At 41.6% G+C, this 15,389-nt stretch overlaps 1 protein-coding gene across 6 annotated transcripts in view; it reads left to right on the top strand.

The window, feature by feature from the left end:
- st3gal3b (ST3 beta-galactoside alpha-2,3-sialyltransferase 3b) overlaps nt 1-9,090 on the top strand; it is a 38,012-nt gene extending 28,922 nt beyond the window's left edge. For 5 of the 6 annotated variants that reach the window (XM_026313060.1, XM_026313063.1, XM_026313062.1 and 2 more), the window contains 3 exons: nt 4,076-4,222; nt 5,516-5,662; nt 7,554-9,090. In XM_026313060.1, the coding sequence (XP_026168845.1) occupies nt 4,076-4,222; nt 5,516-5,662; nt 7,554-7,643 (384 nt within the window). In that variant the 3' untranslated portion in view covers nt 7,644-9,090. Of the gene's footprint in view, nt 1-4,075; nt 4,223-5,515; nt 5,663-5,741; nt 7,138-7,553 lie in introns of those variants that run through there. The other variant, XM_026313061.1, reaches the window with a different exon arrangement.
- The last annotated feature ends 6,299 nt before the right edge of the window (nt 9,091-15,389 follow it).

Raw genomic sequence — 15,389 nt, 5'->3', positions numbered from 1 at the left:
AGAAGCCAAACTGAAACCAAACCACTATGAAAACTATATAAACACAGGGCTGTAAACCAAGCTGTTTCTTATCTAAGCAGATTTACATTTGAGAAATGCAGCCGAGGTCTACAACTAGAAAAGAACGCACGTCCTCTTGTTTATGCTCAGTCTATTTTACCTCACACCATCACTAGCATTTTCTTACCATTCTTATATATGTAGCAGCTTTGTACATCACTGTAATTGAACCTAAATGTTTTGAAAACAGATACATAGGTAAACCTAAGTCACTTATTTTAGTCTTTCCAGAATGTTGTACATTTTCCATTTAAGTACACCTTTTATCATTGTTCTTAATCTTCTGTATCTTTCTGTCCACATTGCTTTTTCCATCTGTTTGATCCTTCACATTACTTGGATTTCAGTCACTCCTTTCCTCACCCTTTGACATTGTCATGCTCTAATCCTGCGCTTTATGCTCCTTTGGTGGTGATTTGTATAGTGGTGATTTTCCAGCAGCTGTAAAATTACAAGGTAACTACACTTAGCTTTAGCAACACTACTGCTGCAGTCAACAACACAGACAAGAAGAAACCAAGTGATCTTGGCAGCGGAGTAAGCTTAGTGTTATGCTTTGATCTAGCAGTGGCATCGGACCTTTTCCTGGACTAGTACCTAACTGTACTGTGTACACTGTGTGGCCTACCTATATATGGGTTAGGCATTGTTAAAAGAGAAGTAAGAGACTCTGACCACCACCTTTTCTTGTGTACTATCATTCTGATGAATGACAGTACACTTTTCCTCCTCTTAGTCTTAATTTCAGAAGTATACAAACTACATACTATAGATACAAACTAGTATCCTGTAACTTGACAATATCAGATACTTTATAGGAGTGAGTCTGGGATTATGGCAAAAGACTCATCTCCAGAGTCTCCAGACTTATCTCCCAGTCCCCACTTGGTACAGTGTACTCACTGTCTGCAATGGAAGGTTTACCTTTATAAGCTGGAAGATGCTAAAAAGTGCAAAATAATCTCATTGGTATCTACCGTTTAGCTAGCATAATTTGCATAATTGGTGTAATTTAGCTTACAACCATAGGTAACATTTACTCCAAGTCCTTATTTATCTTGCATGTTTGTTTGCTCCTAAACACTAAAACATTGAGATGCCTAAAAGAGTAAAAGGACTGTCAGTTTATGTTTTTATGAGTATTTTAAAGCCAAGCATAAATGTTATGCTTAGAAAAGTTGAGGTATCGATTAAAAATCAAATATGACAAAGTGCAATTGAGAAAAACCTGTCGATTACCTGATAACTGATGAGAGGCTGCAGCAGACAAAATCATCCGATATGTCAAGCAATGAGACGAATAACATTAATCAAACACATGAAATATTTATATATATATATATATATAATATATCAGGTTTTTCTACATTGGTTTCTGTTGATTGAGGTTTGGCTGGCACTTTAATTACAACATCTAGTTGTTCTTGTCTAATGATTTTTTTTTTTTTTTTTTCTTTTGTTTCCTGACTGGAGGATTACCTACACAATTCATTCACATATTCACATGAAAGAATTGTATGGTAACTTTTGGAAATCTTAATGTTTAACTTAATTTGGCACAAACTTGAATAATGTCCAAATTTACCTTCCTCTGACAGAGTGATCTTGACCTCTCATCATTCTATCTCCTTCCATTGCAAACACTTAAGTCCCCCAGTTCAAGGTTGTTTTAACAGGTGCTTTATTGGAGCACACAGCCTTGCGCACACACTTAAATCTAATAATCCAGACCAATTTAACCATAAAGCTGTCGCAGGAGAAGGGAAACAGCCATTTCCTCCCTGACCACAGTCCAACCAGCCAAAGCTACACACTTCTGTTCACCTTTGAGCATTTGTGTGTCAGGACTTAGTGAATAAGTGGTGTAGGACCACTCTGCAACTTCCTGCTCTATCCATGTTTAGATGCCATTGGCCCAGCGGTGCTTCTCTTAAAAAAAAAACTAATTCAGACTTACACAGGGGTTAGCGGTCAGTCCACAGTGCACGTTACTTCCTGTTCCCTGAAGTTTATTTTTTACAACCTTTGTGTTCTGCTCTTCAGTGATCATCACTGACAGTGCGACATTTTAAACAGTCATTTAACGGTTCTGCTTTTAACTTTTATTTACCCAGAGGAAACCCAAATTCATATTAAACTCACTATTTTTTTTTTATCTTCATACTCGGTAGTAACCCACAAATACAGCTCCTATGGAGAGGTTAATATAAGTGCTGTGCTGAAAACAGCCTGATGGATGCTGGCTCTCACAGAAAGTTACTTTCCCTGTCCATCTTTACTGGTGGAGGTTTGATTTTAAGATGTTTTAATGTAAGCAACTGACCACATTCCTAAACCCCTAACTGTACCTGCCACCTCCCTCCTGGCAGACTTGAATGCTTACATACTAATAGCTCTTACGTTTCTCACAACCAACTATATCTTCAAAGCAATCCCCACCCTGTGACATTTGTGTCTATGTACATGTCAGATCATAGCTGTGCAAAGCGAGGGGTGTGTGTTGTGTGTCATTAGCTCCTCTCGTTCCTAGAATAAAGAAAAAAATGCATCACTGTCTTTATTCAGCATACACAGACGTGCACACATCCAAACAGCGCTGCTAAATAGATTCTTGGCAAACACAAGCTGTGTTGACAGGAGAGATGAGCTGCTGTTCCTGTTGCAGCTTGCCGGAGGCACAGAGCCGGGCCCATGTTCAAAAAGAGCCGCTGCTGTTGAAGCCACAAAGCCAAGCAGACTTGTTGCTACTGCCTCTGCCAATACGCACAAACACACACAAAAACACACAGATTCTTGTATAGCTGTTTCAAAAGCGGCCGGGCGGGTACTTCACTATTTGAACAGGTGATTCCCATTTACATCTGCTGACCCTATTGGCTTAATGCCTTTTAGGAAGTCATACTGTCAGGCAAGTCAATCACACACTGCTGGTTCGCTGTAATTTCATTTAGTTGATCATGGTGAAGTAATGCTGTAAACGGCCACTGACTTACTGGAGGTGTCATTTTTTTCAGTTCCATTTTGTTCAGAGGTCAAGATTGGGTATCCATGTGCGTTGTACATAGGTTTGTGTCTGTATTTTATTTGGCGCTGGCTGCTCTTGTATGGCCGAGTTGAACAAGCGTGTTTCATTAGAGTTGCATAATTTTATTCAGGTGGTGCTGCAGGCCTGTCTGACAGGTTGCCCTAGCGACTGATGATGATTGCCTGGTGTAAAAAGACCTGAGGTCTCACAGAACACCCTCAGGTCAAGGCGGGATTTGAACCATTTCCTGTCTAATGCCGTATTTAACCTCAGATGCAGGCTGGGAATACTGTTTGAGGGATTGTGATTTTCCAGCTTCTTTTCCAATAACTATTAGCGTTGACTTTAACACAATTTTTCTGTATCTACCTCAGAGGCCAACCAAAATGAAAGGAAAAAAAAAAGATTAATTAAAAAAAAACATCTGACCCAGTCAGAGGAAAGGTAAATCCTGCTCCTGAACATTAATCTCCTAAAACGTCTTTACCAGCTTAATTGTCTTAATCCTTACTTTTACCTGTCATTTCTCTCTGTTGCCTGGTCTACAGTCAGGAGGACAAATGGATTTGGTTTAATAGGATGGGTGTATCTGCCATTTCTTTGAGAAATAAGACACTCTAAATGCACATGCATTAATGCAACAATTATAATAATATTGTGCCCTCACAAAGAAGGGCTGCAAGGCTGCACCCTTCACACGCTGGTTGTAATTACTGACGTGGTCCATTAAAGGCCCAAAAGCCATTTCCCTAATCAGTGGTAGTTGGGGTCTGGCTTCTGGTTGACTTCTATGTTTTATGTCACTGTTACAAAGGATAATCTCACTTTGATGTTTGGTTGGTAAATTGCGATTGGCTGTGACACAGGTGTCATCATGTGAATGTCACATGTTTGTGTTTTATGCACATGACTCTGCAGACCTATGTTTGTGTTGACAATGACTAATCTCTGGATTTCTGTTTCTGTTCCCTGTCTGTTTTCTCAATTCAGAGGGGGACAGAGGGTTTCTGGAAGTCCGTGGCTCATTTTGTGCCTCGGGAGCCGACTGAGATGAGAATCCTCAATCCCTACTTCATCCAGGAGGCTGCCTTCCAGTTCATGGGTCTGCCCTTCAACAATGGCTTAATGGGCAAAGGGGTAAGACATATGCAAGATCAACTAGAATGTCAGACATTTTCCAGCATTTCAATATATCCAAATATTCAGCTGATAAACCAGCTAATGTCATTTCACTTTTTAAGTGCAAAATCAAAATTGGATTCTGGGTGAATCCATTCAGTATTTGTGTAATCAATTACTGTGTTGTTATGCACATAGACACATACTGTGCTGTGATCATCCCATAGAAATACAGTGCAGTGAATATTCTCATTACTACTAGACTGTAGCCAGGAAAAGCTGTAGACAGCACAGTGTGTATGTGTACATGGTTGCATAAAAGAGAATATTGAAAGGGACATGAGGAGCATATCAGTGAAAATCTGCCCTCTGGGGCAACCAGAACACCCCTGCATGAACTCCACTTTGGGACATGTGTTCAACATGTGGGCATCTGGGCTGTTTGTGTGTCTGCATGCAAGCAAGAGTGTGTTTAGTCATTTGTGCTTAGGTGTTTGCAGCGTCGTCTCAAGCTGCCGAGTTGTGTGATTTGGCACATTCTTTCCTTATAACACTTTCTCGTCTCTCCGCTGACCGTTGCAGTGTATGTTTATGTACATGAAAATTAATGACGAGGGCTATTTGTTACTCAAGTGTTTATGTTGAGTGTGTATATGAGTGTGTGTGTGTGTGTGTGTGTGTGTGTGTGTGTGTGTGTAAATTAATCTGTATTAGAACACACAGTAGGGGGTTGGCCAGCTGCTGGTTCAGCTCCACCTTGCCTGAGGGCTGCAAATCAGGGTAATGATTTAAATGGGGCCTCCCTCCACTCTTTCTTCTACACCCAATTTTTTCATACACACTCTCTCTCTTTTCCTTCTCTTGTTCTCTAAGGTCTACACACACACACACACACTGCCTCTGTACCCCCCAGATCTCTAGCAGCCCAGGGCACTAAGGAAATACAGTTCGACTCTGTAGATCACTGTGTTGTAGCAGAGGTCTGCAAGGGTCGCATCTTAAAGGTAATAGATAATCGCTAAGTGCTCAAAGTCAGTTAGCAGCAGTGGAGCAGAACAAAGACTGAGGTATAAAGGCCCTGGTCTATCAGGGAAGCTCATACATGAACAAGAGGAGACAACTGTGTCAGAACCAGTGTCAGAAATCATGATCAGTTTTTAAATAACCTGACAAGGATATTACTGAGCAGTCTTCCTCCAGAATATTCTCTGTGTTATTCAAAATAAGTGTTGACCAACAAATGCGTCTGGTGTGTGAGTAGATGTGTGCTCTGAAGTTCTGACATCCTGCGTCTCTTGCGTTTTACTACAGAACATTCCAACTTTGGGAGCAGTTGCCATAACGATGGCGCTGCATAACTGTGACGAGGTGGCAGTGGCTGGTTTCGGCTACGACATGAACACACCTCATGCACCTCTGCACTACTACGAGAGTGTCAAGATGTCCGCCATTAAAGAGGTGAGTATTTCCACATCTGAGCACAACACTCATTTCACTGCAAAGTTATCAAATAATCAAGGAGCTCTTACGTTGCCAGAGCTTTGAGTGGAGTCTGGTGGGACCTTCTCTCCAGGCTAACAAGAACAACAGTCTGAGGAATAACTGGAGAAACAAATAAGTGTAATCTTTGATGAGGAGGGACCACCAGTCCTGTGGAGGAGAGTGAGGGAGGGGGTTTGAGCTGAATTACAGCCAGAATGCATTCTCTACAAAGCAGTCAGATTTGGGCTGATGGTAACATTGCTCCAAGAAATGTGCATGGATTGAACTTTTCTCCGCTTTTTATTTATCTACATACATACATTTCTGAGATTGCTTATAGCTAGACAGTGACATAGGTTGTAATGTTTAGTGTCTTGTTTTCTATAATATCATGGACAGCACCTGACTGTATGTCCAACACATTTATTACTGAAAAATAGACAGAATAAAACAGTTGGCAAACAAAAAATGCAAAATTGTAATAGAACTGGACTGATCTACAACAAAATAAAAGTTTTCATTTTACTCTACTAAACCTGCTTAGAAATATATCTGCTTAGTCATGCTTACATGAACATTAATCTTTGTGTTTACATGAGGCACAGGGTGTTTATCATAAAATACACATTTTGAACTTCTGCTGTGCTCCTCTGCCTTCAGAGACAATGGAAACAATTATGAAGATGTAAACGAAAGCTAAAAGCTTGAAGAAAATAAAATTTTGTGCCGTAATCCCACTAATAAAAACTGTTAAGGTTCATTTAAAACTAAGAGAACTAAACTGAAATTGGTACAGGGAAAAATGAAGAGAAAAACCCTGAATTTGAATGGGTCTTTTTCCTAAACTGAAGTGCCACTGGTCTTTCATCAGTCAGTGTAGCGACATGCTAACTGCTGGTCTTCTGAACCCCCTCATGATAGACGTCTCCCCCCACCATCAGTCAAGTCCTCTTCTCGGTGTTTACACTGAAGCCCTGTGGAATCAAAGATGTCACCCATGTGCTGACATGTGTAAACCATGAGCTCAGTATGATGATAACCTTAGTCTAAACTCCCAGTGAAACCGTTGGCATTTATTATTATCATCTTCATCAGCATTGTCATCATCAGCCGCACATGTCTAATTAATGGGAATACTTCGGGCTTTTTGTTTGAAACACTTAACCACTGCCAGTCCCTGGAGTTGTTTGATTTTTCTGGAACTACACCGCCGCTGAGCCGTGAAATCATCCACATATTATTCCACGGCTGTGGAAAAACAGCCTGTTTCTTGTCTGGATGGGTACTTTAGAGCTCCACGGAAAACTGATAAGATACAAAAAAATTCATAAAATCCTATCAGATAATCCTCGGTTGTTGTTTTATTTACCACATTTTGTTGTTATGATCATTGTTTTTATATTAACAATAGATTAAAGGAGCTCTTGTATGTGAAAAGTCTTGTCTGATCATCTTGAACTGAGCCTGAATCTTGCGAGGCTCAGCCTAGCTTTTTTTTTTTCTTTCTCATATTCTCTTCTGTATCTGTATGTTTTGCCTCCTTAATTTGCTTGCTGGCTGCTTTTTTGTGCCTCCATCCCAAAGCACCACACAGGAACCATTGGCTCCAGTTACATGTTGACCCATCCTAGACTCAATCCTCATAGCACAGCGGGAGGACAATTGACCCAGCATGGCTTTACAGATATATATGCATACACCCACACGTATAGACACTGGGACTACTCCAGTCTCAGTTTACTGTAACATACAGACTTGTAGCTCAGTGCTTGTAGCAATGTTTTTTTTTCTTTGATGTTGAATATTTCCTCTTGCTGCATCTTTCTACATTGTGAATTTGTTTTTTTTTCCTTGCATTCTCCCACAGTCTTGGACACACAACATAGCCAAGGAGAAGGAGTTCCTCCGCAAGCTGGTGAAGGCCAAAGTCATCACAGACCTGACCAATGGTATCTGAGTTTACACCCACCCACAGTCTCCTTCTGCCTTTCCCAACAGTCCTACAATAGAAGAAGTTGGGAAATGGATTAACTCGAGGAGAAAGAACCCATAGAGTCCAGGCCTGCACACTGCCGGAGTTTTTATATCAAAGGAGATTATTTTAAAACAAGATATAAGAGGGTGGAGAGATGTGCACATGTGCCTTCTGAACCAAAGACTCCTGCTGATCGAAACACGAGGATTAGATTCGTCTGGTTCTGCAGGAAAGCTCACCCGGCCCCAAGCATCACATGAATTGATAGAGAAAGCAGGGATGACACATTGACAGACTACAGCTTGATATCAGGCTACAGCTTGACCTGCAGACTAACTTGATGAAGAAATAGTGTGATTGAGAACAGAGGGCGCAGGGATGGGCAGAGGATTAGCAGTGCCAAACGTACCTCGCACAAAGGAGTCATCCTCCTTTTGCTGCTTGAATGTATTCTTTCCTCAGTGTAAATTAATGTGTAAGAAGCTACAGCAGCCAACTCATCCCCACTACTATCGCCTGCCACCCCCTGTTCATTCATTCGCTTTCTTACTGTCTGCTCTGGGTCCAAAATGTACACTTGCCAAGGAAGATGGGCACAGATGGGTCATTAAAGATCACCATCCACAAGGATTCTCACTTTGACTCACAGAGACTAATACTGGAGTGTTAAAAGCGACGCGTCAGGAACATTTGTGTTGTCTTTTGGTCTAAATTATTTTTGTTGAAAGACTTAGTGTTTTAAGTTAATTATCTCTGGTAAGTGAACCTTGAATTAAAACTCAGCTAGTGCATCTCTCTCCTCATCCCTTCTGTGTTTTTGTAAATCCTCCCTTCTTTCGGTTCTTTCCTGTCATGGCGCTGTCCTCATCACTTTGTCAACTGTGTCCATTCAGGCTGCAGCTGAGACATCCTGCACTGTAACATCTCCAGTCCAGTCCAGTCCTGTATATGCGATTCGTTAAATAACCTCTTGTTGCTGCAGACTGTCGTTCTTCAGTGAATGGAGAAATGGCTGATTGTAGAATTTAGGTTAATTTTAAGTATTTATTTTGTCTCACCATTTTGGTCTCAGGCAGCACTTCTCTGTTGTTTTTGTTCAGAGAAAACACACGTTTTCATTTGTGTTTGCTTCAAATTTGCCACTATGTGCTTCCACAGAGTATCTTGTATCTATTGATGCTTCTGGTAAATGTCATCCATCAAGTCTCTATACCACTTATCGTGTTCAGGGTTGCAGTGGGGCCTTTATCCCATCCCAGCAGACATTGGGTGAAAGGTGGGAAACCCCCTTACACCCTTAGGTGTTTTAAATGTCAGAAGCCCTTTATTTCATGCAGCTTGTGTTAAGATATTCTCTGTACTCCATTGTGGCAATGCATATGTGATAGAAATTTCAACATGTGACGGTAAAAAGACTTTGGAATGATAATCACTGTCCTATGTTCAATTGAAAAGATATTAGTAATTTCATTAGAACTTTTTAACCCTTGTAAAATATAGGTTAAAGAAAAAAATTAGTAATTGCCATGCTCAGACATTAGTCAATGTTACATGATCAGGCCTTTGCATTGAAGGTTCTTCCATGTGCTTTTCAGTGTTTATACGGTGCATTACCATAGCATTCAGTATTACACAATCAAACATTTTGGCTCTTTTCCTTCATCCCATCAGAAAAATGTCAAAATGTCACATTTCCTCATAATTATATCATATGAATGCAGAAAGCAGCTTTATATCGTAATAGTGCATTTTAAAACCTGCTTTGCTTTGTCAAGTGATTTTTTTTCTGCCTAATTTTGTTTCTTCTACTTCTAGTTGTATTTGCTGTACATTGCACATACACAGGTTCACTCCCATTACATCAACTTTCTACAAACACTGATGGGATAGTGCAGCAGTGCATCCTTCACGAACACAGTTCTGCTGCATTTGAAGAAGTGAATTTCTGAGAGCAGAGAAAATGTACAGGGAACAGCACAAGGCGCTTTCAGTGCCTTACACCTCATCACCTGGGAGCTGCAAGGAGTATAACGAAGGAAAGTGTCCGCAGCTGATTTAAAATTTAGGACCAGCGGTCCTGACAGGTCACTCTTTGTTTTTACGATTTGGGACTACTCTATTCAATATCTGTACTCTATGTATGTTATATATAGTGTAGGTTGAACAATCAGTCCTTATACTGGTGGTTTTGTATGTTTTTAACCCCTGAACCTTATATTTACAGTATAATTTAGATCTTGGGTCTTAAATTGTGCAGCAAAGTTTCCTAATATTCTGATGTTTAACAGCTGCGTGTTAAAAAGGCGCTCCACTGATTTTTTTTTTTTTTTTTAACACTCGGTCAGCTTTTCTTTCAGGAGCAGCCCTACTCAACCAATGAAAACAGCTGTATAAAAAATGACCCCGGGGATGTTATTCTTTTATACCTCAACCTTAGTGCAGTGCAGGGCTAAATTGGTGGAGTAGCCCTTTAATTTCGGGAATGTTAGAGTCCACCAACAAAGAGATTAAGGAAAGTCTGCCGACTGCAGCAATACCATAATTAAAGACAACAGTCAAGGTTATTATTATAATGATAATAATAGTTAATAATAATTAATCTAACATATGTGCAATTTGTATTCAGTGGGTTAAAAGGTGCTGAACCACCAAGAGTTTTTAATTTTTTATGCTGGAAGAATTGAAATGAACTAGGTCCAAATCAAGTGTTATGAATTTATGTTGAAATCAGAATGTATTTGCTCATATTTTTTTTTTTTTAAGTTTTTTTTTTTTTTTTTTCAACATTACGTGATCAGAAGTATTACTTTTTTTTTTTTTTCATATATACAGTTACAATAAATAATGTTTGTAATGGATATTTGCCTGCGCATCTTTTGATTCAGTGGAGCACCAGGGCATATCACTGCACACTGAACATTTTTAGTATAAATATTTTAATATGTGTATATTTGTCTACTGTCCTTGCTTTTGTCAGTGTGACAGCAGGCGACCTGAAGGTCTTCGCAGTGCCACATTCCAGTGTGCTTACAATGGAGGAGACCTCATGTTATGCGGAGCACATCAGGTATTATCCACTCTGTGTGTCACTTTCGTACAAACTGCAGGAAGCTCAGAGTAAAGATGAAGGAGGGATGGAGCGGAGGAGTGTGGACAAAAGGATTTCCTCTGCTGCTCTGTGCACTGTATCTCCTACCTGCAGAGCCAGAGGAAATCATTTTTCAATCCTCCATACACCAGACCTCATCTTTAATGGACTCGCCTTTTCTCTTGTGTGTTTATGTCTGTCCCACTCTGTGTCACTCTCTCTCACTTTTCTCCCTTCCTTTCCTTTCTGTTCACATCTCTGCTCTGTGCATTTCTTTCTCTACCTGCTCAACCCCGAGGTGGATCTTGTTTCACTGTAGCCACGAGGGACCCATTTAAGACCTGTTGCACACAGAAACACACATAATAAACACAATCTGCTCAGCTGTGAAACTTGCTTACTTTCACACACTGCAGCATCACCATAAACCAGAGGAACATTGCTGAGAACGAGTGAGAGCAGGCCATCCAGCTGCGGGCTGGTGTGAGGTGAAAGGGGAGAAGACACTGAGGACTCTTAAAGCACTGCTGGACCGTCCCATCCTGCTGTTAATGGGGTGCCAGAAACTTTTTGGCCCCCACAAGTCATACTTCACTGGTCCCCAGAAACTTGGAGATCTGACTGCTCTGACTGGACAGGTTTCCTGACCTCCGTATGGTGGGATCCAGCGCTCATTCCCATGTAGCAGGAGGATATTTGCCACCTGGGATCGCCCCCTGAGGCTGCTGACCGGCCAGCTAGAGGCGGTCGTTCCTGTTCACCCGGCAGACAGGGCTATGAGCACGCCTGCACCTTTTCAGCTGACGGGCCTTTTATTCTCTGCGACAGGTTTCCCGCCCCACCTCCTCTCACAAGGGCTGGAACGGAGAGGCCATGACCTCCAGGGCCTGAAATTTAAACTCCTCGTAAAAAGAGTTGGAATGGAGAGAAAGAAAACACCCATTTTTCTGTGTGTTTACTCAGCACCCAGTCAGCTGAGAAGAGGGAAAACAACATTCCCTTCACTGCACCGTGTCCCACATTCTGTCAGTTTACCTTTGTCTGTGAATGAGACACACCTACAGCACTATCATGTACCTGCACCAGTGACTGATTCTTCCTTGTCCTGTCAGCCTCTAAACATGGGTTGTGCAAGAATCATACCTGGATCATTAGTGCCAATTAGCAACAATTGTTTTTGGATGAGACAAAATATTTCGAGAAAGATTGAAGGTCTGTTGTTCTTTGTTTCTAATTTTTTCTCTGTCCAGGTTGTACAAATATTCAGCTGCAAGAAACAAGTGTAACGTGTACGTCAGACAAGACTTAGCCTTCAGGATGTGTAATCTGACTGACATGTAACACTGTAGTTGCCATCCGTGCTAATATCGTCTGTATAGTTAGCCACACAACTAAAGCATGTGAAGATGTCTGAAAAATGTCAGGAAAAAGTATAAAGTGCCCATCAAGTCCAAAATGACATCTTGACTTTGCTTATGTTTCAGAAAAGAAGAAATATTCCAATAAAACAAACAGTAAGGTCCATGTGTCAGCAGTTCCTTCCTTGAAATATTGAGCCTAGTTTTGTCTGTAGATTGTGGAAGTTCAGATTTCCATTATTTTCTGGGTGTTTGAACAAACTCCATCTGCTGATGAAGATCCTATGACATGAACAGCTCCTCAGTGGACGTTGGGGTGATTGTGTCAGTGAGAGTCTCTAAGGTCACGAATGGTGAAAACCTGAATTTGCCTTGTTTGGGTTCTGACTCTCTAACTGGGAAGCCAATCTCTTCCCCATCATCTGTGTACTTTTGTTTTGTTGTGCTACTTGGCAAATGTTAGCACGCTAACACACTCAACTGGTGAATGTGGTAAAGATCATCATCATCATCATCATGCTAACATCACCATGCCAGCATCCCGTCAGTATTGTTCCCTAATAAATGACTTACTAATTATCTGTGTTTTAATGTTTGGATATTCTTCCTATCATTTCAGCTACACGCCTACTTGTGTGAGATACGACGGAGGCCCTGAAGGATGCTCTTTAACCACTGCTTTGGTCTGATGTGCTCGCTGCTCACCCACCATCCATCCACATAATAACACCTCTAATCAAGCTGTATGCTGACGCTTTGCTTTATGATTTGTTTATATGAACAGTGATACAACAAATCAGGAGAACGGCGGCGGGAATGTAGCTTTGAAATGCTCTGATGAAGTGTAAATTACTGCAGATTTATCTGTGCTATATTCAGCTGTTGAGCTAATGTGGAAACATGTTGTTATGGAGCTCATTGTTTTGCTCTGCAGCTACGGTCTGACGACTTTGTCCCACAGATTTGGCTTTGTTTTACAGATTCTGCCTGGGGGCTTTGGACTGTGCTGGATGAAGGGAGGTTCCCACTTGATAAGTGAAAACAAACTTAAAAGCTGGAAGAAGCCCAAGAGAGGAAAGTCACCTTTGGATGGAGAGAGCACAAAAGAGGCAGGAGAGGAAGGGCGAGCAGTGAAGGCAGTGACCCGTGCCTCTGGAAGAAACCAGAGAATTCCTGGAGGGTATGAAAAATAGCCTTTGACTGTCCTTCACATCTGGAGCAGTCACTCATCTTTCTCCATTTTTATCTCCCCTTGGCTTCACCACCCAAAATCCAAACCACCCACCAGCTTCCCCAGCCGGTCCTGAACTTGGATAGACCTACAACAGCTCCAAAGGCCAGATAAGCACCTCGTATCCACGAAAACTGCTGTGCAAATCTCAAAGGGAGAGCAGTTCTTTTTTAGACAATACAATAATTTTTACCAGACATGAACAAATGATAAAAATCCAAAAAAAAAAAAAAAAAAATCTTAAAGTTAAAGCATCAGAGCTTTAAAGCGTCATGTTAAAACTGCTGTCATGAATCCAGTTTTTATTCTTAAAAGGAAACGAAACATTCCTCGGCAGTCGTCGTGTTCCCGTAGCTTGCCAGGGACTAAATTTGTGTATTTGTGTGTGTGTGTGTGTGTGTGTGTGTGTGTGTGTGTGTGTGTGTGTGTGTGTGTGTGTGTGCGCTGAAGATATATGCGTGTTGTGCTTGCATGGGGTTTAACTGTGGGTGTATGAACAGTGTCATGCTGCAAATCCCTCTCACAATGCCAAACAAGTTCATCACCATCGCTCACCGTGATGAATGATCTAGAGACATTTATGAAAATCACACACAGACACTTCTGAAATTTGTGGTGCCCTCTGCTGTAACTCTGCCACCCACCTACTGACTTAGGGTTTACACAGTGATTCATTTTATTGGGCACATTTTTCACTCTGGAGATTATTATCACAGCTTTTTAAGAGGAGCACTGGCATTATTTGGTAGCCCAGTCGGTTTGATGCGTGTCGTAATGTGTCAAGGAGTAAAAACGTAGAAAAGTTATTTATCTCATCTTGGTTCTCAGCAGGTCACAAATATATGATCCTCCTTCCTCATGTTGTTTTCAAGCTCATCCTTATTATCTGACAGCACAGGACATTCCTGCATGTCATGCACTTCAGCTGTGTGCATTGTCGGCTTGTTGGTTGGTTCTATTAATAGCATTATGGCAGAGACAAGGATCCTCCCCACAGTTGTCTGCCTCAGCGTGGAGAGTGGGCCCAGAGAAGAAAGCCAAGGAGCTGTTTACCCAGCCTTTGTGCTCGGCGGGCCTCACTGTTTGCCCTGTAGGGAGTGCCTCAGCTGGAGGACCTCGCTGTGTGTGGGAGGATGGGTGGGTAAAAGTGGGGTGGCAGGATGAAACAGGGCAAAACGTGAAAGGTGGTGGTGTGTGGGTTTTTTTTATGGTGCAGTGAGCAGGGGTCTGTGGCGTGTCCATGACAGCAGGTGGAACAGTCTATTAAAGAGGCCATGGCATGAAAGACACACGAAGCGAGGTGGCAAGTGTGTATAAGTGTGTGTTTACAGAATGAATGTGCAGAGGGGTTACATACTGGGTGTTTGAGCAAAACGACCACAAACGACACAAAACAACTACAAGAGACTTAGAAGAGATGCAGAGACTGGGAAAGACTTTACTATACAGATATTAAAACAACAAAATATCACATCACGTCACTACAAAGATATGCAGCAGCTACAACTACAAACAGACAATGACCACAAAATGATCGCAGTTATACAAAATACCCACAGAGACTAGAAAAACAACTTCCAAGAAGATAAAAATGATCATGAGAAGATGCAAAACAGACTCTAAAAAACTACAAACAGACATTAATGACCACAAACTGCACAAAACGACTACAAAGAGAAACAAATGACCACAAAGGGACAACACCCAAACAAACCAAACAAAACCATCACAGGGCATGTTGCTCCTATGTAGTTGGACTCCGGGTGGGGAGGGGGGGCTGTGCCCAGGGGTCCATTGTCTCACAGTCCGTCCTTGCATGTGTTTCTGTGCCTGTAATGAAACAGCGATCATTCATGATTTGGGGAGTAAACACTCAGGGACAAATGTCACTTGGTGGATTCCTTCACTGACACACTTCCAGAAATGCTCCAGCTCTCAGATCAGCGGCCACCGCGCTCCGGCTTCACTAAGTCTCTGACGCGCTGTCTTTGAGCACAGTCCTGTGCAGACACAGTATAGCAGCTGTGTGCTAGACTCCCGAGGAGAGAAGA

This window comes from Mastacembelus armatus, chromosome 17 (genome assembly GCF_900324485.2).
Source record: "Mastacembelus armatus chromosome 17, fMasArm1.2, whole genome shotgun sequence".
NCBI lineage: Eukaryota > Metazoa > Chordata > Actinopteri > Synbranchiformes > Mastacembelidae > Mastacembelus > Mastacembelus armatus.
Note: the sequence above shows the minus strand (reverse complement) of the source record. Positions and strands in the feature narration are given on the sequence as shown.